General features: G+C 35.7%; 1 protein-coding gene across 16 annotated transcripts in view; it reads left to right on the top strand.

Annotated features, from left to right (window-relative positions):
* The window catches only part of CACNA1D (calcium voltage-gated channel subunit alpha1 D), a 166579-nt gene that overhangs the window by 101966 nt on the left and 37241 nt on the right, over nt 1–27372 (top strand). For 5 of the 16 annotated variants that reach the window (XM_048957947.1, XM_048957946.1, XM_048957949.1 and 2 more), the window contains 20 exons: nt 406–566; nt 1178–1403; nt 1603–1810; nt 2545–2665; nt 3766–3880; nt 4596–4665; nt 5231–5300; nt 5719–5863; nt 7614–7743; nt 10711–10770; nt 15145–15251; nt 16318–16405; nt 16886–16993; nt 17158–17210; nt 17495–17641; nt 18321–18522; nt 19789–19947; nt 21182–21292; nt 26586–26669; nt 26995–27078. In XM_048957947.1, coding sequence (XP_048813904.1) covers nt 406–566; nt 1178–1403; nt 1603–1810; nt 2545–2665; nt 3766–3880; nt 4596–4665; nt 5231–5300; nt 5719–5863; nt 7614–7743; nt 10711–10770; nt 15145–15251; nt 16318–16405; nt 16886–16993; nt 17158–17210; nt 17495–17641; nt 18321–18522; nt 19789–19947; nt 21182–21292; nt 26586–26669; nt 26995–27078 — 2449 coding nt within the window. Of the gene's footprint in view, nt 1–405; nt 567–1177; nt 1404–1602; nt 1811–2544; nt 2666–3765; nt 3881–4595; nt 4666–5230; nt 5301–5718; nt 5864–7613; nt 7744–10710; nt 10771–10849; nt 10910–15144; nt 15252–16317; nt 16406–16885; nt 16994–17157; nt 17211–17494; nt 17642–18320; nt 18523–19788; nt 19948–21181; nt 21293–26585; nt 26670–26994; nt 27079–27372 lie in introns of all 16 variants that reach the window. The other 11 variants (XM_048957962.1, XM_048957952.1, XM_048957954.1 and 8 more) reach the window with 6 other exon arrangements.

The following is a 27372-nucleotide window of genomic DNA, read 5'->3' on the forward strand; positions in this document are numbered from 1 at the left end:
AACTTAAAGTCTACATTTTGAGATTAAATTAATCTCGATTCTATTTCTTTTGCTTTATGGACTTTTCTTTACTACTATTAATTTTATGGGGCCTGGGAAGACAGGTTACTTGATTGCCTTGTTACTCAATGAAGTATTGAATCCAATTTAATATAATTGTCATTCCCGAAGATGCGGTTTACTTTTAAAAACACTCAACAAAATCTAAAAGAGGAATAAGAAACTAGCACTCCCTAATCTGCAACTGATAATAATTTGCACAAGTAACTGAATTACTTTACGTTTTATGTCAGTGCACCTACTCACATGTTTATACTTGCAGTATACTTCTTCAGAGATGAAACCCTCCTTAAGTTGACATGCATTTTCTGTATAATAAAAATTTCCTTTTATTTGAACTTTCAGTCGGCGCTGGCGTCGCTGGAATCGATTTAATCGAAGAAAATGTAGAGCTGCAGTAAAATCTGTCACATTTTATTGGCTTGTTATTGTCTTGGTCTTTCTGAACACATTAACTATCTCATCAGAACATTATAACCAACCTGACTGGCTGACCCAGATCCAAGGTACAGACAAAGTTTATTTGTCCTGTTTGTAACTGTGGATACTTGCATTCTGTATATCCTTCATATTTTGTCATTTTGTTTGTTGCTGTCCTGAAGATATTCAGCCCACCCAAAAGGCAATACAAGAAATGATTGACTGTATTAGATTTCCATTTCCGTAACTTAGCTGAATTGCATACCAGCAAAAGAATGGACAATACTAAATTGCAAATAACTGTACTTTTGTTGTTAAATCACGAAAGGTGAGGAAGAAAATGGTAATTGGCACAGCACACTATGAGCTGCGTTGTTCAATTTTTGGTGTGGACTCAAGTTGTGAGTTGAGCAGCCATGAACTACCCAACATGTTGGAAAAACAAATAGTACTTAGGTTGGCAGGAAGGTTGGCATCCGTGTGTAACTGATGTCACGTTAAGCAACAAATACTGTCCAAAGTAAAAAAAAAAAAAAAAAAAAAAGAGTGAAATTAATGAAACCGATCATTTCTTCCTTTTTAAGCAATAGGCCTTATAGAAAGTATAATATTAAGATGTTAAAATGAAAATGGAAGCTATGAGACAACTCAGAAATATCATGCTTTTTTTTTTTTTTTTTCCAATATTTTGTTCCAGATATCGCAAATAAAGTTCTTCTGGCTTTGTTCACCTGTGAAATGTTAGTAAAGATGTACAGCTTGGGTCTACAGGCTTATTTTGTTTCTCTTTTTAACCGCTTTGATTGCTTCGTTGTTTGTGGTGGCATTGTTGAAACCATTTTGGTGGAGTTGGAAATTATGTCACCCCTTGGAATTTCAGTGTTTCGCTGTGTTCGTCTCCTGCGTATTTTTAAAGTAACAAGGTAAGATTAACTAATACTGCTAACTTTAGGGATAGCTGAAGGGTGATCAGCAATTCTTTTGTAATACTTCATCATGCACTGCTCTTTTACTGTTCTTTTGGTTGTTTTTGTTTGGTTGGTTTTGTTATGGTTTTTTTTTCTTTTTTCTTTTTTTTTTTTGTTTTTTGGTGTGTGTTAACACACGCATTTTAATTTATAGGCACTGGGCATCCCTGAGCAACTTGGTAGCATCCTTGTTAAACTCAATGAAGTCCATTGCTTCACTGTTGCTTCTGCTTTTCCTCTTCATCATAATCTTCTCGTTGCTTGGAATGCAGCTGTTTGGAGGCAAATTTAATTTTGATGAAACTCAAACAAAACGGAGCACCTTCGATAATTTTCCACAAGCTCTTTTAACTGTATTCCAGGTAACTGTCTTTCATCCCCTATGAAACATTTTATCTTTGATGATCAGCAGAACTGTTTAAGTGATCATGTTGCCTGAAAGCAAAATCACAAATACTGTTTATTCAGTTTACTTCAAGTAGCATTCTGCTCTTGAATTCAGTACTCTGGTAATTCTGCACCATTTGTACCATTTGTTTCATGTCTTATTTGATCTATCTATGGAGAGTAGCTATCATATTACTTCACAAAATTAAATCTCTTTTGTCCATCAAATTTACACTTAGAAAAAGAGGTGGCACGTTGTCTTATTTTTATTTATTTGTTTCCTTTAACTTCATTAACTATATAAAAGTTCAGCTTTTCCCTATGGAAAAATTGAGATGCATTGTTAGAGGGCATATTTGCATATAGGTTTATATCAGTTACTATAATATAGAAATAATCTTAAAGAGATACTACCAGGTTTATTACAATTCTAAAGATTAGAGATCAGGCTAATCAGTTCCATCTTTCTAACCATTTCCATGTTCAGCTTTGCAGACGTTGCACATTACCACAGTGTTTGGTTTCAGACATTGTAGGTGGATGTTTAAGGCAGGCACTGTAAGACTCAACACTGTATCTGCTTCCTACCTCCTCACTAGTAGTTTCTGTATACAGAAAGTTAGCTTTATTGTGTATTTTGAGCACAGGAAACATAGTTTTCTATTGTTCTTTTAGATGATGAGTTACTAATAATATATTTGCTTCTCAGATTCTAACAGGTGAAGACTGGAATGCTGTTATGTATGATGGCATAATGGCGTATGGTGGTCCATCATCTTCAGGCATGATAGTCTGCATATATTTCATTATCCTCTTCATCTGCGGTAACTGTATCCTTTGTGCTTCATGGAAACATCTCCAAATAGAACTGTGTGCCAGGGTGTAACCATGCCAGGGGCACAAGCAAGATTTCTCCAGAAAAGAGTAAGTTGCAATGGACGTGCATGCTCATTCTGCGCATGCTCAGTCCTTTGAATTGACTTTATAGAGCAATTCTCTTTTTTACATTTCCTGATGAATGAGATTCCAGGGATATCTAAGTGCATCTCCAACCACCACAGTGGCAGGAACAACAACAACAAAAAAATTTATTCTTCCTTCAATGGAAAAACAACCTTATTCTGCCTGCTTGTCTCTATTTGACATCTCTCCTCGAAATGAATGGAAATAGTTTGATCTCTATGACAGTAATTTCCTGTTCATCCTTTTGATGCTTTGTATAGATCTGTTAGGTCTGACACACACCGACAATGGAGCCAGTGATCCACTGTATACTACAAAGACCAGATGAGAGAAATTGACAAGGAGAAATATTGAGTCAGCTAGGATTAAGTCTTCTGAAGCATTCCCCTTCCCTGACTTCAGTATGATGGAATAATCCCTTGGTCCCATACAGCAACAGAAACTAGTGTCATTCTCCTAAATTCTTAAAAGGTCAGGAGATAATAAAAAGGCAAAAACATTCTATTTTCTGTACTACACTGTGCTTGTATCGGTATTTGTGCGTAACTGATACAGACTGAAGTACAAAATTTGATATAGAGTTTCATAGACACAGAAAACAGAGCATTATAGAAATAAATTTTTCAAAATGCCCGAACGTTCTTGACTTTCGAAAGACAATGTTTTGTATTCGAAGCATGCTCAGGCTAACGTAAAGTTAAGTTTCATTTTATTTAAAAACAAACAAACAGCATGTGTCCCATTATTTTAAAATCAGTGATCCTGCTGGATCTTGGCTGGTTTTACACTGAGTATTATTCTAGTCTGTTAAGTGAGTGTTGTTTGCACTACATTCCAACGTCACCCGTCTCTATGCTTAAGGTTGGGAACATGGGATTTATCTCTCTCGCATTGTCAGCGTTTATACTGATAATACTGATAAACAAAGTGTTGTAAGGCATAATGTCCTTAAAATGATTTGAAATAGATATCTTACTAAATGTCTTCTTGGCCATTGCTGTGGATAACTTGGCAGATGCTGAAAGTCTAAATACTGCTCAGAAAGAAGAAGCAGAAGAAAAGGAAAGGAAAAAGAATGCAAGGTAAAACAGCTCAGGCATGATGAATGAGCAAGAGAAGGGAGGAGGAGAGAAATAAGTTTTTTCCTGTAATTCTTTCTTGCATAAATGGCCTCACTATTTGCAAAATTTATTGGACTTGGGAAACAAAGGACAGCATTTACTTTGACATTGAAGTAAGACCAGTTAGAATGATTTTAGATAAAAGTTGGCTAGTGATTGGGAAAATAGGATGACCTGAGGAGAGGATGATAAGCCAACTGATGTTTAAACATCACAGTGGTAGGATTTATTGTACAATTAGAACAGGAATGTATCTGTTCTTGCCAGAGAAAAAGACCATTTGGAATCAGTTCTGTAAGCCTTATCCAGGCAAGAAGAAGACCTTTCCACTAGATTAGTACTGCTTGTTGAAATCAGTGCAAGTTATTTGAGTCCAAGAGCACATTTTATCCATCTTGAAAGGAGTAGTGATCATGCATTGAATTTTTTAGTGATTAACTTCTGCAGTTAAATTGAAAATGGCAATGTTTGAAATGGATCAAATGTGTTCAAATGCAGTAGATTTTATTACTTTGATGACTGCTTCTGTGCAACTCACTTTAAATATCACTTAAATTTTTGGCTGTATGTTTTTATGTATACTCAACTTTTAAAAGTATGCTTACAATTCATTTTAAATCTCCTGTCCTTATATGATTTGCATTGTAATTGTTTTTTGCTTGTTTGTATTTTCTAGAAAAGAGAGTCTGGAAAATAAAAAAAGTGAGAAGTCAGAAGGTGACCAAAAGAAACCCAAGGATAGTAAGGTGTTTGTTTTTTAAAATGTATCTTTTTAGGAAGGAATTATTTTTCAGGCCTGCTATTCTTTATGTGATTTCTTTTATGAAATCATCATCAGTACATTTTTTTCCAGAGAAAGGAAGCAGTTCTGATGCTTGGCATCTTTGCAGAATCTGTCAGCCCAGAAAATGCTTTTGATTTTAATATCCAAAGAAGAGAAGGTCAAATTTGTCATTCCTGTAGGATCTCTGAATGTATTTTGCCTGGTAAATCCAGTGGAAGAAATTAGTAGAAGATGAATTCTTAGTTGAATTTTCAACCATTACTAGTGATCTTTACCAAACCTGTTGGTCATATTGTGATTGTAATTTGCACTGCTAAAAGAGTATGGATATTATAGAAAAATTACATTTTAAATATATATATTAAAATGTCAGTTCTGCTCTCTTCTCAGGGTTATCCCATCTTAAAAAATCAGTCTAAATATGGGCATGACTTTCTTGACTTCAGAGTCTCACTTGTTCTGCCTTCTGTTAAACTCTGCATGCAAAGCTCTACTGAAAACTATTTTCTCCTCTTTCATGGCCATAGGTGACAATTGCTGAATATGGAGAAGGAGAGGATGAAGATAAAGATCCTTATCCACCCTGTGATGTACCAGGTATGTGAATACCAGTCCAAAGACAAAAACATTTAAATTTGTTAGCTAAAATATCATAGTCTGCTCTCTCTGAACACTGAATCAGCTCCTTTGAAGTCCATGAGACTGCACTCTGTTATCAGTGGATAAATGGGCCTCTAAGTTGCTAAGTACAACATTTTTCTTTAGGTCTCTTAAGAGCATAAACATAAGGGTTAATACTGTGAGCCTGAAGGCTCTTGTGCTAATAGTAACCTGGATGTGAAGGCTAATTCTAAAATGTTTGGCAGTAAAAAAACTTCCCAGGGCTGAAGGTGTTCAGTCACTATTATCTCAGTATCTTCCAGTCCAGCAAGCACCTCTATCTAAAAATCTATTCTGATTGTTTCAAAAAAATTAATCCTTTTTATTTTTAGTAAAACAAATGTTTAATTTATAGTAGGTGAAGATGAAGAAGATGAGGAGGATGAACCTGAGGTACCAGCAGGCCCACGACCCCGTAGAATATCAGAACTAAATATGAAGGAGAAGATAACACCGATCCCTGAAGGGAGTGCCTTCTTCATTTTCAGCAGCACCAATCCGTAAATATCATTCTGGAATATTCTCCTTTAGCTCCTCCAGTGGTGAAAGAGTAGATCTCCCTGCACGGAGTGTACAGATAGAACAGCAATATCTGCAGCAAGATAGGAATTGGTTTCTAAGTGACTTAATAAATAAAAACAATTTGTTAAATACATTGATTTGCTTCCCATTATCAAAGATTATAGCATTTTTAATGTATTGACTATGAACTCTGCATAGGTCTGAAAAGTATCTTTTAATGTCTACTAGCCAGCTGTTCTCTTAGTCACTGGATATAAAAGATCTGAACGTGAACTATGAGGATTTTTGCATGAGGTAGAATTCCTAGAAACCGTGCAAAGAATGGCATGTTTTTGTAGCAGTGAGAGTGAGGAATGAGGAAAAAATGTAAGACAAGAGGGAGGAAGGAGGTATGTATCCTCTCAGTTGACAGTGTTTTTCCAGATTAAAACTAAAACTGACAAATTATTTAAAAAGTCAGAATCAAGAGTAGTTAGATTTTGGAGGAAATTGAAATCTTTCACCACTCAATCTAACTCCAGAGCATTGCAGATTCTATATATTGATGAGGAAAGCAAGCTTCAGCAGTTAATAAAAGTTGTTATTGATTGTTAGATGGAAGTGAACAAGGGAATGGAATTCAGTTCCTGCAGGACTGAAGGTAGCTGTTTCATTCAGGTGTAGCAATTTCAGGGGCAGTCATAGCAGGGCTTTTGAAAGTTATCTGTACAGGAGAACCTTGTTTACTCCATGGCAGAGGTCTTCATGGGTAAGATTAAATGATGATACAAGCAAGATATTTTGGGCTTGTATCTTATTGATTATGTGGATTATCTAATACTCAGAATTTTTTGACAAGCTAGAAAGATATCTATTTAAACTGATAATTTTAAGAACACGTGATGAATGCATGTACACTAGACTTGTTCAACATGTCAATTTCCTTTTGTTCTCAAGTAATTCTGTATGGTTTTTCAGGGCAAAATCTCCGTCTTGCTTAACTGCTTAACTGTACTCAAATCATCTACTTAAAAGAACAAATTTCCTCAGAGAAACTGATGATTCTTCAAGAAGAATGTTTCAAACAACTTTAGTGTTAGTGAGTTATGAACAAAATTCTGCCATTTTGCCAAGTTTAATTCTGGACCTTAATTCTGGACCAACTCCAGTGAAGTGCTCAGTAGCACTATAGCTCAGTGACCTTGGGCTCAGTGACTGGAATCCCACTTCATATTTGTCTGAATGCGAGCAGCTCTATAATCTTCAGCACACACTGGTCCTATAATTCTGCAAAATAAAATCTTTGAGGGAAATTATTATTTGATCAGAGTCTTCAAGTAACACAAGATCTCTAAACTTAAACACATCTCAGCAAATTAATATTTTCAACAATTTTTATAACAAGTAACAGTTGGAATCTAAACAACCTCAATATTTGGCGTTTGACATTGAAATCTATGTACATCACAGTGGTATAAACACTGGAATTTATAATGGCATTCCTAATCTGGGAAGCTTTCTTCCTTATTCTTTTGATGAGTGCACCTTCACAACTGGGGGACGGGATTTTGAATTTATTTAAGTTTTTACATAAGAGGGAGCAATAGCTTCAGCATTTACACCATGTTTTAACTGCTGATGGTTTCCCAGATCTGTCATTTTTGGCAGAGCAATAGAAAACATGTTGTATATTAGCCATCTGGTGAATTCTATTTGCGCATGTGGTACATTTTTGTATCTCTTCTGCAGAATTCGAGTGGGATGCCACAGGCTCATCAATCACCACATCTTTACCAATCTCATCCTTGTCTTCATCATGCTGAGCAGTGTTTCCCTAGCAGCAGAAGATCCGATCCGCAGCCACTCATTTCGAAATAATGTAAGCCTGTCAGTTTTGTATCTAGAGATAAATATATTCTCATAGAACAATAAACCTTTAGGATTAGTGCCTTGTTTTTAATTTTCAAGTGAAGAAATGCTCCTTTTCCTTTTCCAAGTCAAACATTTGTGATTTTTTTGTTGTAAAAAACATAAATCTTTCAAAGGCAAGTAGGTTTATGAATGGAGCATCGTAGGTAGTACAACTATTTTGCATTGAGGGTGGAGAAAGCTTCTCAAGTTATCATGAGTTGTGCATGCTTCTGATTAGTTATGATTGAACTGCTTTGTGGGGATTTGGATGGAACTGTCAGATCTCCCCTGTCTTACATATATGTTGATCTGCAGGCTAGCCATGGAGTTAGAGGAAAACCTCTTACTAGAAAGATGGGCCTTCTGGATCAGTAGATGTTCCTGTACTGAAGTTATTGCTTTGAAAAAGTTGATGCTTGAAAATTGAACTCATAATGTCAAAAAACAAACCACCAAACCAAACAAGCAGGGCACCAATAGGAAGACCTTTCAAAATCAATCAAAAATAAATAAATAAATAAAATAAAATTAAAACTCTAAACTTAGTTTCAAGGTGTTTGACAATCTAACTTGTGATTTTTAAAGGTTTGGGAATGGCCACAATGTGACAGTAGGCTAAACGCTAATCTTCTGTATCTGAGGAATTAAATCTGCTTAAGATTCCTTCTGCAGCTTTGAAACAAATCTCACTACTGCACCAGGTGTTGTGCTCACATTTGCATTGCAAAGCAGTTGCACACTGCACAAACTAGGTTCCTTTTAGATGAAGCTAAAACAAGAGTTACGCTTCAGCACATAAACTCAGTGCAAAAACTTTTGATTTTTCAAACATTAAATTCCTCTTATCCTCAACTAGTGCTCTAGCTTCTGGAGGCTGAAACAGTTGTTATGGAACTAAAAAACTAACAGATATCCTTCAACCTCTAATGGGACTTGAGTTTATGTAATGAGGAGGGTAGGCACGTATCAAGGAAAAATGAAAATATTGGTTCTCAATACTGTTTCTGTCTGCTGCTTTGCTCTTGTATCCCTGCATTATTGTAGGTGCCTCTGAGCTCTTCTTTGTGCTGTTGACATTCTCTGAACATTTTTTTTTTTCAGTACCATTCTCAAAAAACAAAATGCTAATACTTTTTCCAAGGATAAAATTAGATAAAAACAAAAAGGCACTTTCCATGGAATCTATAGAGCAACTATGTGCCTCCCATATCTGTAAAACTGGACAAATGCAACTTTATGAATAGATCATGGTAATTAATGGATAAGAAAAACAGCTGGTGAGCCATACTGAAATTGTTACTAAAGGGCTGATACTTATTTTTGTAACTAGACCAGTGGTAGGAAGATACAACTCCAGAGTGGTGGGAATTGAAGGGATTATTCCTCTTTGAGTCACAGGAAGATAAAATGCTTGAATAGTTTTGAGAAAACATTGCCCTCATGTTGTAAATATTCACAAATGCACCAAAATTGCACGTTTTTCTTGTAATTAGCTTGAATGATGGCGTGTGTTGCCTTCAGCTGGGCAGCTTGGCCAGGGAAGGAACTCACTACTGAATGTCTGTGTAGAGAGAGTTTAGCGTTGACTTTGTGAATTGGTATTTGGAAGTCTCAAAAAGTTACTGAAAAGTGTGATTTGAAGAGTCGGCTGTTGTATTTCTACAAGAGTAGCCTCTGCTTATTCCAGTTGGCACTCAAGTTCAGTAGCATGGCTTTCTGGTGACTGTTAGTTCATGTTATCTTTTCTGCAAATATGATTGCTTCTACTCAGTCCTTTGCTTTTTATGTTGGATATTCCATGTTGGCTTGTTAATGAAGATCATGTTGTTTGTAGCTGTGCTAGCATGGTAAAATTCCATGATAAAGGACAGCACATTGGATCAAGTCACACTGCCAAACATGAGAGCTGAACATCCTGATGAATCTCAAGTTATCTGATAAAATTCATGACAGTAAAAGCATGAAAACACAAGTTTAAGAAGTAAGAATTCAAAAAAACAAAATTCTTTACTAATTTTTTTTGAACAGCTTTCTTATCTGACTCTTTTTTTCAGCCACAGCAAGGGATGGAAGGATGGAAATGGAACATGGGAAGAAAAAATATTTCTTTTGGTTTTATAGGAATATGTCCATTGTGTTTGTCTCTTTATTTTATTTCTCTTTCTCATTTTCTTAGCTGTTGCACCACAGGAAATATGTCTCTGTGCTCACCTGTTTTCTAGGCGAACTGCTGGATCCTTGGAACTAAACTAACACAGTGCTGCGGTGTATGTCTGTGACTAAATTGGTTGCTAGCAATACTTCCACCTTGAAAGGGTGAAATCTCAGTTCCATTGAAATATGTATGCACTATTCCTATTGACAACTGTGAAATCAGTGTTACATCTATGATATTTTTAAAAGTTTGCATGTCACTAAATTTCTGGTGTGTGCTCCAAATTTCCTGCAAATAAAGAACTGCTGTGTCTTCCAAGTAAAAATAAAGAAAGAAATAAAAAGCTGCAGTGCTGTTTTAATTAGTTTAGTTATTCATTAATGTGCTTTCACATACTCTATCTCAGTCTATCTGGGAACAACAACATCAAAATGACTTACTAATAACAAACATACACTACTACTGAACATTTCTTGCATAAGATTATGCATCTCTGTGAAAGCCTGCAGCAGGTTCCTGTGAAAGCCAATAGGGGAAGGTCTGAAAGAACTGAAAGTCTCAGGGTCTGAGTGGTAAAATCTCGCATCTAAACATGGTGGCTTGTGATAATTTTTTAAGTAAATATAAACTGTTACACAATTGCTGGAATTTTAAACTGTATTGGCTTAATTCCCAATCTACCTGTTTCTATAAATTCAGGTGTTGTTGTACATGTGGTATAAACTGTAAAAACTTATTAATAGTTGAATTTCTTACTGTGGCACGTATTATACCTTGCAGATACTTGGTTACTTTGACTATGCTTTCACAGCCATCTTTACTGTTGAAATCCTGTTAAAGGTAATGCATTGTTATTGATCCTTGTTAGCTCAAAAGCAGCTTTAGCAATAATGTTTGTAACTTTTTGTTTACCTTCCAGATCCTAGGGTATGCAGATTATGTCTTCACTAGTATGTTTACATTTGAGATCATTTTGAAGGTAACAGGTTTTCAAAGGAAGTTTGTTTAAAAGGATTTTCCTTGTGTGTCACCTGCCAAGAAAAGGCACTTGAAGTGTTCTTCGCCTTTTCTCTAAGCGATCAAAGCTAAACTTTTTTTCAATCAGAGGAATTTTTAATTTGACAATTTCTCATAGTTTTGATTGGTTATTTTTTTACCATTGGATGCATGTAGAAGATGATATTTTTATCATTACATCAATTTAGTAATTCATTTTTTACCCTTTTTAAACTTACAGTTGTCAGAAAAGGGAAAAATAATTCACTGCGCATGAGCTTTTCCTTCTCCCTGCTCTGGCATTTCCAAAAGAGTTGATCAGTCTTGTAAGGAGGGAGCATGTAATTTCTCATTTTTCTTGCTGAACTATACTCACAGAGCTAAAATAGATAACTATTTTCTTGCAATGGGACTTGCAAGATATCTTGCATTTATCTATCTATACACTAAGATACGTTTCATTTATCTTATCTTGGGCATACATTTAAATACACAGAAAGGCATAAATATGCTTGCTTAAATGTATTACCCATGCATGAGTTCAAAAATGGCATTTTAATGTACAGTTTGTGTACTGATTATTAAGATTATCTATTGGGGTTACTCAGAACGTACATGGAGCTTACTCTGGCAGAGAAGCTCTATAACTGAGGGTTGGATTCACATGTAGGAAACTGTTGAACAAAATAATTCTTTTCTTTTTTGAAAATTTGTGAAACATTTTTTCCAGAAACTTACGTGTGATTTTTCAAAGTTAACTCAGTGCGTATTCAGTCTGACTTTTTCTTTGAGTAACCCCGATTCATACGCTGGTACACTAAAAATCTGTACATAAACTTTGCATTTCTAGTTGAGGAGTAAGCTTAACAGAATCTCTTCTCCCAGCTTTTGCTCATATTGCTGTGCATATTCTTCACTATGCAACTTGTTTAATACTAATTGATGCAATATTTGGGCTGTTTACAAGATAAGCTGTGTTGTAAATAGTAAACTATTTTTATGCTTGCAAATATTCTCAGACTTCAATTTAACCCCTTCTCATTTTCAGCAGTGAGGAGCTTGCTAAAAAATTGGTTGATTTTATAATATTTATTGTGTTATAAAAAAAAAAAGTCCCAATTTTTCACATCAAGAGAAAGGCCAAACTAAAGGAAAGGAAGGAACACTGAAAAGTCTTGTAGCATTCAATCAAAGCAGTTCCAAACTCTGAATTTGAGAAACCGTACTAAATATGTTAGCACCATTTGTACAACAGAAGAGATGGTAGACCAGCTACATGCTCTGAACAGCAGGTTGTATAGCTCCTGCAGTTCCAATTTGCCTCTGTACAGACAGAGGAGTTACAAAGAATGGCATATACAAACATAACTAGATGTGCTAAGAAGAGAAATATTCTCACTGACTGCAAAAGATTCTGACATTAAGTTATTTGAGGGAAGTAGGAAGCACTAGAGCATGAACTTCTGAAATCTGGCATTGTTAAGTAATAAAAGGAAACAAGAAGCCCCATTGTAGAAGAACATTTGATGCTCCTGACTGCACTAACTGCAGGAAACTCTGTCTGGCAGTGTACTCACATGTCTTTATAGAGGAAAATAAGTGGTACCATAAAAAATTTAGTGGACAGTCAGCAAATGGCACATTCATGTACAATGCCTGCTTTACTAACATGTCTCAGACACTGGCTTTGCTTGCTCCTGGCTGGAGCCCTCTACCTTTCCCCTGTTGCTTTCTGTGCTGTACTTTTTCACACAGCAGCTGTGTGAGTTCTGTAGGATGCAAATTCAAGACTAGTTCTATAGGAACAATAGCAGTTCTTAATTTCCAGCCAAAAAGTATGTGAAACCGAAACAAAGATAACTAGGAGCAGTATTATCAAGTGCTAAAAAGAAGCGTTAAAATAACTCACAACACATGGAGAGTTCTCCCTGTGCTCTGTTTTACTGGCTGCTCAGCAGACCTAAGGATTTACACTTTATGTGGTGTTGAGGTTATGAGGGAGGTTATGAATACCAGAAAATCTGCAATATCTGTTTAAAGCATGTAAGAATTCTCTTATGTAACCCTTACATAGCTTTCAAATCCAGCTTACCGTCCTGTTTGCAGTATTTGGGGAGTCTGAATGTGTCAAACCAAAGGCCAGGTTGGGGCTTTGTGCTTTTAACTTGCCCCAGCTGTGCTAATCCCTTCCATCTAAACTAGTCCCCACTGGTGTAGCAAGAGGAAGAGAGCAACAGGAGTGGTGCTCACTGCCTTGCATTTGCCCTAGGACTTGCTATAGTCTTGACCTGTGCAAAGGGTGGAATAATTTTGCTGGGATTTATACTGATGGAAGTCTGGGTCTCCATATAAAGGCAGGATGATGAGTACTTTGCCTGCATTTTTAGGTCAAAATGTCTTAACTTTTGTGAGAGTCTTTACATGAAGCGCAGTTAATTAATTGCATACTAGAATGTGAATGAGTATCTGTAGATTGATGTAGGCTTTTATTCAAGATTATTTTAGTTCTTAATTCCCACTGATTTTAATTAGTTTAGTCATACTCTGCACTACTGAAAGTGAAAGAGGTATGCATTTATTGAAAATTTTATAATGTATTAGTTCTCTGCAGGTCATATTAAAGCTCTAGGATTGTTATTCTGATTTTGAGGAACATTTAGTGTATTGAACACAACTAGAGAAAGCTTCTTCCAAGCAAAAGGCATCCTTTGCAGCTAATGTGTAATTCAGTGAAGCTGAAGAATTTCTGATGCAGAAGGCCTGCAAGTACATCCACACAAGAAGTGATGCCCTTAGCCGTGAGATGCCCATCAGTGGCTCTCCTCTGCTCTGTGGAACAGTTTTGAAAGATGCAGTGGTGTGCTGCAAGAGGAGAGGAAATCTTTTCTCTCCATGGTGGTGAATAGAACAGAACAGAATGGAAAGTAATGAGTTTAAAATCCACAGATGTTTTCCTTACCTGTAGAAAGCAATAAGTAGCTGACAGTACTCAGCTCTTTTTAAGAGGTGCTTAAGGCTGAAGAAATTACAGCCTTAAATAGTGCCTGAACTGAAAACTGGGTGTTTCTCAGAAGTATTTTAATTTGAAGTCCAGTTTCAGCGTTTTCAATTGTAATCCATAATTATTTAAAACATATTTGCAAAATTCAACTCAAGTGCAGATTCTGTGCTTCTTATTGGATCAGGAGGTTTCTTCTGAGATTTTTTTAACTAGTATTCCCTCTGAGTTATACCAAGGGTCTAATTAATAAATTCAGGGTCCAAACTCGGCTTTGGGGTACCTGAAAAGATCTGCCCAGTGTCTGCAGCCGTAATTAATAGAACCTCTGTCACTGGCTCCTGGTGAGTCTTGCAGACAGTGTAAGCAGGCTCCTTCACAAGATACTTACTGTGTTCCTTTAATTGTAATCAAGGCTTAGAAAGCAAAAAATGAAGAGAAAGCCCAACAGGGAGAGCAATGTTCGATTGCTTTCCCTGCAGAAAGCAATGCTCAGGGATTGCAGTTTATGCCTAGTACATAAGAATCATAGAATCATAAAACTGTTTGAGTTGAAAGTGTCCTGCCAAGGTCAGTTAGCCCAACTGCCCTGCGATTAGTAGGGTCATCTACAGCTTTATCATTGCAGTCTATGGGCTGCTCCACTGCCCAGAGGTATCAGAATCCCCAGTACTGCAATCGTGCTGTACAAAACCTTACAAGGTACTCACTGATGGCCTCAACACATCTCTTGTGTGGAGGAGGCAGCAAAGTAACTGCCTGGTGGCAGCTTTGCATGGCTTCTTTACCAGCTTTTACTCTTGGGATTTTGCAGTACATTTTCAGCTCCTTCAATTCTCAAAACAATAGGAACAATGAGGAGTCATAATCTGGACCTTACAATTTTGTAAGCATGGAAGGTTTATGGTTCTTGTAGTCACTTTTCTATCGAAAGCCCAGCCTCTTCAGTGAAATCCATTCAGCCTAATCAGTTACATACAAAAACAACATTTGTTGGCATCAGAAGCAATTGACACGTTTGCTCATGTTTCCTGAGCAGAATTGTTGTTATTTAATTAAAAGTTACTAAACATATGTAGTGTTTTTTTAAATTTCACTTGTTTTTAGAAGGTGATACTGTTGTATGCATTCACACTCTAGGCAGGCGTCTTGTAAACAGCCTAAATGTCAATGTGAATAGATTGAGATAGAGATTAAACATAAAACTATTCTGTTTTTAGATGACAGCTTTCGGAGCATTCCTCCATAAAGGGTCCTTCTGCAGAAATTACTTTAATTTGCTGGATTTGCTGGTTGTGGGTGTTTCTCTGGTGTCATTTGGTATTCAGTAAGTATTACAATCTGAACAATTTATTTTTTGCTCTGGGGTTCTCTACTGAAATCAGTCTTGCAGCTCCTTTTGTTCTGCCATTTTGTGTGGGTGCAGTCAAGGCTGGGAACAGAAGGAGGTGATGCTTTATATGGGGAGTTGTAATTCAATACTAATAGAGATTGGAAGCAAATCACTGCTTCCCACCATTGCCAAGAGAACGAGGAGGAACACCACAGCACTCTGTTGTGTAGCAAGGAATTCCTGGAGCTCCTGGAGGTTTATGTGCCCTCCTTTGTGTTATTGCGACATACACAGCCTAATTCTGTGAGCTTGCTCTTTCGGTATTGTCCTACTGGGATACATAACCTAACTGGATTTGAAGGGGAGAGAAGTTGTAGCTTAATCAGTAAGTGGTAACGAGGGATCTTTTTTTTCCTTTGGATCAGGCAGAACATAATAACAGAGTCAGAAGGTGCTTATTGATTCTCTAAGCGAGCAGCTGTGCCTTATTTAAATCATCCGTGAATCCTTCACTGACCTAGAAATGAGCAAGGGCTGGCTGTCAGTCAGCCCCCTCCTAGTTGTGTTCTGCTTGTGTTACAATGCTTATGAAAGATTTTAGTTTTGCAGTGTGCTCTTTAATGGACTGTCTGCTGTTATCACTGCTGAAAGCAAATGTGATTCCATTGAGATCTTTTCAAATCCAGTTGGTTGGAAATGAAGGTATTCATCGACTTGCAGGACTTGCACAAGGTTTTTGAATGAGATGTCAGCACTCGAAAAGGAAAGTACTCTGGGGAGTAATTTGCTCCTGACCAACCTTAATTGTGTTTGTGTCAGATGAGCCTCCAAGCTGTTAATTCCCAAGTTGCTCCAGAAATCGAAATGATTCTTACAGTATTTATGTTATTCTTTTCTAATATTAACAATACATCAGTGAAGGAGTGCTTCAAAAAATCTTGTATACAATGTTGTGATGCTTTTTTTGAATTTTCACCTATAAGGAAGTCGTGAGAACATTGTTGTTCTTAGAAATGGAATTGATTACCTTAAAAGTAACAAACTTTTATTTTTTCCCCAGATCAAGTGCTATCTCAGTTGTGAAGATCCTCAGAGTTTTGAGAGTCTTGAGGCCCCTAAGGGCTATAAACAGAGCAAAAGGACTTAAGGTTTATATTTTTAACTTTTTCTAAGTTACATTTCTGTTGACCTGATTCCTCAATTCTGCTTCAGGTTAAATAGTCTAACAATAAAAATTTCCTGGAAAAGGTCACATAGATCAGTTCCTGATTCTTAAGCATGTTGGGCCAGATTCTGCCCATGGTTCCCCAGTACTTTATATGTGGAGGAAAACCAGTGCCACAGGGAGCGGAATTTGACCATGGTGCTTGTTGTGAACCAACATGTCACAGAAATGGCTCCATTGCCATTCTACAGTGCGTGTGTACATTTTAATCTATACATGTTAATGGGTCTGTCTCAACACACTTATGGACAAATTTTGTAAATGAGCTTAGCTATGATAGAAAGTATAATACTGTCAGTACGAAAGCAGTAGCTTTAAAAGGTGATCGAAATGTGATAAAGTAAGCTTTTATTCTTGTGGTAGGTGTTCTAGGTTTAAAATATTTTTTTTTCTTTCTTTCCAGCACGTTGTTCAGTGTGTCTTTGTGGCTATTAGAACTATTGGTAATATCATGATTGTTACAACTCTGCTGCAGTTCATGTTTGCTTGTATTGGAGTGCAGCTCTTCAAGGTGAGCAGACTCAAAAGTAGTACTGCAGCAAGAATAGCAAAACTGAGTTGAATTCTTGGTGTCTTGCTGCTTGGTGGGTTGGTCTCATTTGGAAGCAGTCATAGTGTAAATGCATTTATTGTGTATATTCTCCATTTTATTACTGTGTTTTGTTTTATATGTAGGGAAAATTCTACAAGTGCACTGATGAGGCAAAACAGAATCCAGAGGAATGCCGGTGAGAGCTCTTTTAAACTAAGAAAGTGACACATATGTTGAGTAATATAAACTTACCAGATAAGGGCAGACTTGTGATAGGTGATTTAAGTTTGTATAAATTGGAATTACCATCTTGAGACGCAGAAGGAAAGTCTAAAACATAAAGGCAGTCAAGACAGGTTAGCAAGGAAATAAAACAAGTTTATGATGGAGTAAAATAAACTATTTTGAATAAATAATTGTATAACTTGAGGGCTAATTAAATATTTTATTAATGGCAGTGTTTCCTTTCCTTTCCCAAAGGGGGATATACATTGTTTATAAAGATGGAGATGTTGATAATCCAATGGTCAAAGAGAGGGTCTGGCAAAATAGCGATTTCAACTTCGACAATGTTCTGTCTGCTATGATGGCCCTTTTCACCGTGTCCACTTTTGAAGGCTGGCCTGCGTGAGTGAATGCTTCATAACATTAATATTAAGACATGTTTTCCAGAAAAATTCCCTATCATTTACTAAGTGTTTTGGGGCAACAAAACAGTCTTATGCAATGGTGTAGAAATGTATTAGTAAAGGAAGGAAATAAACCTACTATCCTTCTGAATCTGTGCATTTTTTTCTGGTATTTCTTCATTCACTCCTGTTAGTAATGAGAAAAGTTCTCGTTTTCACATTCCTATATTTCAGTTACTTTTGCTACTGCAAGCTACTCTTTTAGCACTAGAGTAACAATTCTCTTTGATCTTTACACATTAAGGCTAATAATACTAATATTAAAATTTTAGAACTTTGAGTAAAACTTCTACTATAGATCTAAGCAACTATACACTGTGTAGAAAAACCTGAGAAGAACAAGCTGCCTTTGGCAATGTGCCTAAGTACGTAAAGTCTTACAGGACAGCTGTATGTGAAAAATACAATAATACAACCAGTTGGTCATTGTCTTGATTGTACTGAACGAAGAAAATAACATTATTTCTGCTATTTTGGTTACACTTGTAAGTACTATTTATTCAGAGTGAAGTTGATAATAAATAGTAAGGTATTTCTGAAATCTGTCCTATGAGTTTGCATATTTTACTGTCTTTTGCCATTTTAATGCTAATGAAGATTTTTTTCCCCCCCGCCAGGCTGCTGTACAAAGCCATCGATTCCAATGGCGAGAATGTAGGACCTGTATACAACTACAGAGTGGAGATCTCCATTTTTTTCATCATCTATATCATCATTATTGCTTTCTTTATGATGAACATATTTGTTGGTTTTGTCATTGTTACATTCCAAGAACAGGGGGAACAAGAATACAAGAACTGTGAGCTGGACAAAAATCAGGTTAAAATACGTAATGAACTCTTAATTTTTGAAAGTATCCTTTTTTTTCATTTATTCACCAATAACTTCCTTTCTGCTTTAGGCCAGAGGGGGGCATCAAACACATCTCTTAGTAATAAAATAATTTTTAAAAGTAGCTTGAGTAAATTAGCATCAATTGGTACTCAAGTCATTCTGTATTCCTCTTCCTGTAAGCCAAACGTCTCAGTCTCTTTGTTGTGGAGGTTGCTATGTGATAGTTGCTAGTGTCTTAGTGTCTCGCTTCTTGGTGTCACGTTAAGAGGAATACAAGCATTTAACAGTTTATCCATAGGCAGAAGTAGATTTTGCAGTAACAACGGATAGTAAAAGTTGTGTTCTGAATAGACTGAAAATATTCAAAGTGTTCAAAATATTCTACTCTACTTTTTTCCTTTGTTTAAAAAAAGTAAATAAAGCACATGTGATGCTCATATTCCCCTTTTGTTATTTAATCTTTTCACTCAGAAATTTGCCAGTGATCATTCATGGTTTTTTGGCTACCCTTGTTCCACTGCAGCACTCTTCATCCAGCGTAGTTAAGCATGAAACTCTGGGGAGCATTCGTAATGCATTTTGTGCCCCAACAGCCAGCTTTTATAGGCATTCTTCAAAAGACAAGGAGAAGGCCCAATTTATATGGAGATTTAGGTGCTAAGACCTGGAGGTGAATCCATGATGTTTCCGCCTATCAGTTTTTCTCAACTAATAGGAATAACACCCACTGGTGTTTATTTTGCAGACAGTAGGATTTTATGCTATGCAGTTACAATAATGATTGAAAACTTAGTAAAGACTAAGTACAACTTAAAGGCTAATTAAAAGTCAGCATTATTGTTAGATGAGAATCTTTAAAAATGAATTCTGCATAGTATGTTAATATTGTGGTGGTTGGGTAACAATATGATGATATGTGTATCAGTACACTTAATACTATAAACAATACATATATGTATACACAGATGTGGTCTGTGGTATACTAGTATGCTGTGTGAAAGTGAAATGCTTTAGAATTTTCATCTTTGATTCTTTGCATGTAGCTGAGTAGTGTATGTACCTAGGTGCAGTTGTAAATAACCAAGTGAGCGTTGGTAAGCTACTTGATTAATTTATAAGTACTTAAAAATGTATGTAAAATAGATACACTGCTTCTTTCTGCTTTTAACAGTTTGCACTCATCACTAATTATGTTCCCATTTGTTTGACTTGGCTATAATCTGACAATTTTTGATGTATTTGCTTTTGCAGCGTCAGTGTGTGGAATATGCCTTGAAGGCACGTCCTCTTCGTAGATACATTCCAAAAAATCCTTACCAGTACAAGTTCTGGTATGTGGTGAATTCTACTGGATTTGAATACATCATGTTTGTCCTCATCATGCTGAACACACTTTGCCTGGCTATGCAGGTAGGAAAAGCAGAAGCTCTTTTGAAGCCACTGATATGAATTGGAAAGAAGGGTGTAGAAGATGCGCTGCCTTTTGTTTATAGCAATTGTTTGTTGATTAAAAAAGAATCATAGTACTCTTCTGTGATGTGTGCTGATCTGTGCATCAGTTCTCTGAAGCTAAGTGGTTTGAAAGAGCTTGATATTTGTGGTGGTCTTCCTAACCCAATGGAACTCATTGATCTATACTTGGTACTTGTAACTTCATGAAATTCATAAAGGTGTATTCCCAAGACAGTCCACGTGCAGGAAAATCTGAAAAGAATAGCCTATTTTTGTTAGCAAACAATTCTCTAATCCTCTTAGATTCTTTTATCTAATATATTCCTGTATACAATGTCTTTAAGCAATGCTTCTCAACTTTATAATTCCTGTACTTATTCTGTCTTTGTTTCATATATGTACTACACTATATTTCCACCACCTATGTCTGTATATTTTTAGAAGTTTTAAACTTATATGGAGCAAGTCTAAAATTGTATAATATTGCAAACATGTTTTCGTGTATTTGCTGTGTATCTTTACATATATGGTGTATTTCTTTGTATTTTTGCACAGGCTTTTTTTTTGTCAGTATATGTTTGCTTTTTCTTCTCTTCCTGCACTATTATATCCACTGCTTTTCATTAGTTGGTACACTTATCTACTTTTCCAAGTTGTTCTAATTTGTTTCTTTCTTTCCCTTGGTACTTTAGAGTTCGATAAGAAAAATAATCTTTCAAATCCAATTTATATACCCATCCTACTTACTTTTTGTTGCAGAGTTGCCTGGGTGCTGTATGCTTTTAAAAATATGATACAATATATTTTGCTGTGACTAACATACTGCAGGCTTTCTAAGCAGGTGTGACATGAGATTATGTTATTTAAAAACAACCTTCTAAGTTTCAAAAAAAATTGCTTTTGTCTAATATTCCCTTTTTTGTGGGAGCTGTATTCTCCTCAAATCTTTCTCTGAAGGTCACCAGATGTAGAGGAATGCCAGATTTGTTCCACTCATTGCCTGCATGGAATAGATGAAATCCATTTTTGGAGAGATATTCAGCTATTCTCATATGATATAGTTGTGCGTCACAAACACTGCAGGAAAATATTTTCTTCTGCTGCAGTGTTGCCACCTTTTATTATGTTGCCTTACTTTCAATTAGTATTTTAAAACTTTTACGTTTAAATATGCCATATTTTTCCTCCACAGCACTATGGACAGTCTAAGCTCTTTAATGATGCAATGGACATTATGAATATGGTTTTCACGGGAGTGTTCACTGTTGAAATGGTTTTGAAGCTGATTGCATTCAAACCCAAGGTAAGTTTTATACATGGTTTAATTAGGGCATCACCACAAGAATTAAGTGTAATGTAAGTTTCACACTAGCTTTGTAATATTCAAGTAACAAAAAGAAGTTATCAATCAGTTAAATCATAATAGAAATGTTAATCTAATAATACGTACATACATAAATCTAGGAAATGAAATACAGATATCAGAGCAAACATTACAAGGTGATTGATGACATCTGAAACATTCTGAGGTAACAAAACTATTATTTTCTAAATTAGACAAATCATTTCAAGTAACAAGCATTACCACTTCTCCTAATTCCTGGTACCACATTCATAACCTTCAACAAAGTTGACCTCCATTAAAGATTTCTATGTTATATTTCTTTTTCAAAATGCAAAATTGTTCCTTTAGTTTTTAAAATATAGCCATGGACTACAAGCATAACAAAAATAATTTGAGTATTCAGTAGCCTTTTAAGGTTTTAATGTTTTCAGTTATGTATACACACCATTTGGTAGAGGGTCCTATAGGAGGCATCTGAGATTCCTTGCTTTAAAGGGACACTGTCAAAATGAATAATGTAGACATATTGTTGAAAGTAGATTCACAAGACATACTGATAACTGTTATTAATTTTTAAGAGAAGGTGAAAATAGAATTGTGGTAGTTCATGCAGTCTTATTTGTTCTGTTCTCATACCCTATTTATGGCAGTGCAAAAGACAAACTAAACTAAATTTTGTTTTCAGTACAGTGAAATCAGTATTTTTGGGAGGCTTCTGCCTCCGCATATAAGTGAAGTAGTATGATCACTCACTAGATGTGAAATTTGAAAACAAACACTTGAGGTTCCTGATCTCAGCATCTGAGGCTATATATATATTTTTTTTCATCTTGCACTGCCCTTCTTTTAATCAGAATATTTGAATCTGTAAATTGAATGCAGACTGTGCACTTCCTTTGATTTAAATAGTGTACTGAATGACTCCAGTCTGTGAGGACAATCTTATCTGTGCTTATTTAGCTCTGACACTTACAGCAACATAGCCATGGCAGCCGAGATTCTAGTGTGCAATAGATGCATAACTCCTTTCCAGCACTTCAGGAGTGTTTATTCAGCATCATTTGGCCATGAGCTGTATGGTGTCACCCAAGTTACTTGATTTATGGTTAGCTTATCTTTGCCTGCATAGAAGTAAACAAATCATACATCACTTGAGGTCTGGTTGAGATATGGAGTGTGGAGTTCTGGGTGAGTTTACTCACTCTCTCACAGTCATTCTCTGCACTGTCTAGACTGTTACACATTTCTAGTGAATTTATATGTATTTTTTTGTCATCTGTGTTATTTAAACACCGAGGATATCACAGTAAAACTAACACGATCTGAAGCCCTAGAGGGATAGTTACGTGGTTCACAGAGTATGCTGATTGCATTTCCTGGTTTGTATTTCCTGTTGTATATCACTGTTTCACACTGGCATTTCAGAAGACTTTGCTGCGTTTTGTCATCTGCTCTTAGAACGAAGATTGTGAATCCTTGTGTGGTTCCTCGTGAACCTGTGCCTTTAGTCAGAAATAGCAGCTAATGCCAAATCAATTGATCTGATCATGGGTGTATAAATCACAGTTCTTCATCTGTATTATGAACTTCCCACTCATTATTGAATGCGGTGTCTTAACAGTGGTCTCTAAAATTCGGTACAGTTTGGATTCTAACTGTTGCAATGTGATTTCTGTCTGATTGGATGCTTTTATTGTAACAGCTCCCTGGATCTGAAAACTGAGAGTTTGAAGGGAAGACATTTATTTCCTGAATTTCATTCTCTCATAGAAGACCTTAAATTTGTTAATTAGCAGGATGAGGTTAAAAATCCATGATATTAATCACTTTTCAGAGACTAATTAGCACAGAAGGAAGGAGATGACATATTTTTAAGGTTGTTCCTGATATTTTTCTTTTAAGATTGTGACTTTTAAAATCAAATAATTTATACATAAACACTGACTGGCAACATCTACCTCACAGTTCATTAATAACTTAAAATGAGTTAACAGTCTTAAAAAGAATCTAAACTTTAATCTAGATACATACTTTAAACAACAATGAATTGTTTTAACTAATGTTAAAATGTTTTAATGGTCAGAACGATCTGAAACCAAGCCTATAATTTTCCTTTAGGATTTTTGGGAAAAAACTGGTTCACTTCCTCTGTGTTTACATCACCATTGGGTTCCTTTGTCTACTCTGACAGAGTGGACAACATTATTTACTACTTTGATGCACTGTAGAAATAATTTCAAAGTTGCTCCATTACTCAGTGTGTAAATATAAGAAAGATGAGAACATGTTAGTTATTATCTAATCTGCTTGACAGTGTCCCCTTAATAACACTGACAAAAATCCTGTAAAAAGTGTAAGCTTTGCTTTTGCTGTTCATGCAAACTTAGTGCAATTATAAATAATTGATGCTCCTACTGTGGTAATTGTGTTGTGTAAAACCGAGGTACTGCAGACTGCCTTCTGGCTCTGAAATATATGAAATTTGGATAAATAATAGATGGTAAAGGTGATGCTGAGTGTCTGGCACACTTGCTGACTGGGAAATTGGAACACAGAGAACTTTACAGAAAGAGTCCCTGAACTTCTTAAAAGAGTGCTGTAATGACTAAAATATTTATGTAGTTGCTCAACAGAAACCTGTTTTTTGTATTAATTCTCTATGCCTACCTATTCCCTAGAATTTGTCACTTATCCTTTAGCATTTCTCAATGAATACTTTTTCAAAGTGTAAGGTAAACGAGCAGGCATATTTTTCTCCATGTTGTTCTCCACGTATGCTAGAATCTGGTCAGTACATTGCGAAACAAAATATGTCAATGAAATCTAAAACAATGCATCAACACACACTGTATGTATAGCTTCATGATAGCCAACCGTTACTTAAATTTGTAATGATTTTCATTTTACATCAGATTTTTGTAAGAAAAAAGGAAAGATGGCTAGTAAGTGAACTGATTTTGGGTTATTGCAGTGGTGAAAACAACTTATTTGCATGATGTTTATTTGCTGTGACTTGTCCATTCCTCCCTTTTCCAAAACCATCTTTATTTTCTCTTAGTTTTTTGTTTGTATGCTTTTGCTTTACATATTACTTTGAACAATATTTGTCTATACTGATGGAAAAGGTTTCATAAAATAAATGTTTAAAGTATTTTAGCTGTATTGAATAAAAAATGTGAATTTGTTATTTAAGTGCTTTATATTGTAGCGTGTCCAGTAAAGTCACTTTTTCAATAGTTGAAGGACCTTTTTTGGTTGCTGGTGTTGTAGAGGAAGATGGATAGCACACCTCGGGATTGCACTGATGATTGTTTGGCTGTTTACCAGTAGTTTATTACATAAATAGTTACATGAATAACAAGTATGATATGTCTTTTAAATAAGTAAGGAATACAAATGAGCAGGAAAAATACCATGAGAGAACAGCTTCCATTTTTTCCTTCATTAGCTGGTCTCTCCTAATCTCTTCAGGATTATAAATCGGTATTGTTGAGGTGGTTTGAATGTGAACTTTAAGAGGATATTAGGAATGATTTTGGTGGAGTGAAATGGAGAAGGAGGAGTGGTAGGGAGTTGTAGAGGAACTCTCCAAAGTGGATGTGTTTATTCAGAAGGCATAATCCATGAAGATGGGTTTTTTTGCCTCAAGACTGGAATTTATTATTGAAGTCAGAGAGGGAAGGCATGTGGTGCAAAGGGTTGCAGTGATATTCCTCTTACTTTCCTTAAATAAGGGAATAATTATAGCAATTCTCTTTATAAAGAGCTAAAATTTCAAATAGAGTAGTATTAACAAGTACAGTAGTAGAGAGTAGCATTGGGAACATAAGATTAGTGCTTGCTCTCATCAAATACTCTGTAGAGCTGTCTTTTTCTGCAGCAGCTCTTTTATAGTCTCCAAGAGCAGATCTTCACATTAGATTTTTTGAATCATTATGCAGTCAGGTGTAACTTTTAATCTTAATACTTGCTAGAAATTCTGACAGTTTAAAATGTTGAAAAGATTAAAAATCCACCTGACTTTGTTTTTCTGTGCTAAAGCCATGTAACAAGTAACTACTCAACTAAAACATTATTTTATAGTAAGTAATGCAGTAAAAAATGAAACTAGACATCAGGTAAGGTCACCATACTTATTTTCAACCTCTTCCTAAATCAATTATGTAGCACTGCAATGGCAATTAAGTTACTATTTTTAAATGAATTGTCTGGAAAGCAGAATGCACATGTACCATGTGTACATTGCAGCCTTTGCAATATCAAGCCTTAGCCATTGTGGACTTATAAATCACTATCAGAATGAGAAGAAAAGATGATTTTGGTAACATTTGCAATTTGGAATTTCTGTTATAATTATGGAAAACTCATCTGAAACCTACATGTCTTGTATCCATAGAATTACTTTCAACACTGTAATGCATCTCGTTCCCAGTGACAGATTAATCCTGAAACCCAGCTCAAGGTTTCTTCTTAAATATCTTTTTCCTCAAACATGGAGTTTTGATTCCAGTAAATTGGAGTTCATATTGGTTGATAGTGTTTTGCAGCAGTGAGCTACTAACATATACATAGAAGAATATATTTCAAGGCATAAAATGTCAGAAGAGTGACTAAGTGATTAATGACAGTGAATTAGTAACAACCTGTCCAACTTGTTAGGGTTCCTCTATAAAAACTTATTTATGAATAGAAAATTTAGTTATGCAGTATGTATGCACAGTTTTACTTGAAGGATGATTATGCATTAATAACCAGGGATGACACTTAAAATATTTTCTACTGGTTGCTTAGATAGGGCTATCACAAAGTCATTATTGCTAGGGAGTTCTCAATGGGCCTGGTCCTGTAGAAATCTTATTAAAGATGTACTGTCATGTATTTTAGTTTATATATATTTGGCTTCTTCAGCCTTGCTGTTGAATCCCGAATGAGATTTGGTTGATGGCTTGCTTGCCAAAGTTGTGCTTATACAATGGTGTGTTATGCATGTGTAGCGCGTGTGTGTGTGTCTGTACATGTATATATATTAAAAATGTGTTTGTACATATATATATATATATACACACCCACACACTTGCACATGTGTTGCTTTTCCTTCAGTAGGCAATATTGTTTGTTTTGTTTTGTTTTCTCATTAGACCACGGGTTTTGTTTAACTGATTTCTGTTTATGCAAAACTAAACAGAAGTATGCAAATATTTGACATTTCATGTGTAATCACAAACGTTTGCACCCTGCCTGCTCTGTTCAGGGCTATTTTAGTGATGCCTGGAATACGTTTGACTCCCTCATCGTTATTGGCAGCATAGTAGACGTCGTTCTCAGTGAAGCTGATGTGAGTATACCCCAGCTTACTTTCCCCGGTCCCTACTTCTCTTTCTCTGTCTCCCCACTATTTCCATCATCTGGACAAGTCACAGATTTTGATCTGATGTTTCTAAAGTTTGAATACAGACCAGTTATAGGTCAATTATGTTGATATGGGAAATAAATAGCCTTTTTTTTCTACCAATTTTTTTTAGCTAAGAAAAGGGAAAGATTGTATAGTGGTACATCAGAGAAGCCTAGAGTGTTTCTGTGTTATAACACTGTCCTTTTCTTCTCTTTTTCTGTTTGTGTTTTTCTCTTGCTCTCTTTCTGCTGAATGCTTGTCCTAACAGCACTATTTCACTGATGCATGGAACACTTTTGATGCCTTAATTGTTGTTGGTAGCGTCGTTGATATTGCTATAACAGAAGTTAATGTAAGTAGCAACTGTTCATGCACTAAAAAGTAATTGCTGTCCTCAAGAAATACAGGAAATGTGACTTTTATACCCCCAAATCCTTTTTCACAAAAATATGTTTTATCCTGGAATTGAAGACCAAAATATTGACAAGCATGTTTATACAAGCTGTTATTGTAGAACTATAAGGCTGTACAACTGAACATGCACGCAGTATAATGAGGCGTAGAGTGATGTTTTCCCATATATGTTCAGAAAATATTTTAAAGCATTTTATTTATAGAAAAGCAATTAAGCCTTTACTGCTATTTC

Source organism: Lagopus muta, chromosome 11 (assembly GCF_023343835.1).
Source record: "Lagopus muta isolate bLagMut1 chromosome 11, bLagMut1 primary, whole genome shotgun sequence".
Lineage (NCBI taxonomy): Eukaryota > Metazoa > Chordata > Aves > Galliformes > Phasianidae > Lagopus > Lagopus muta.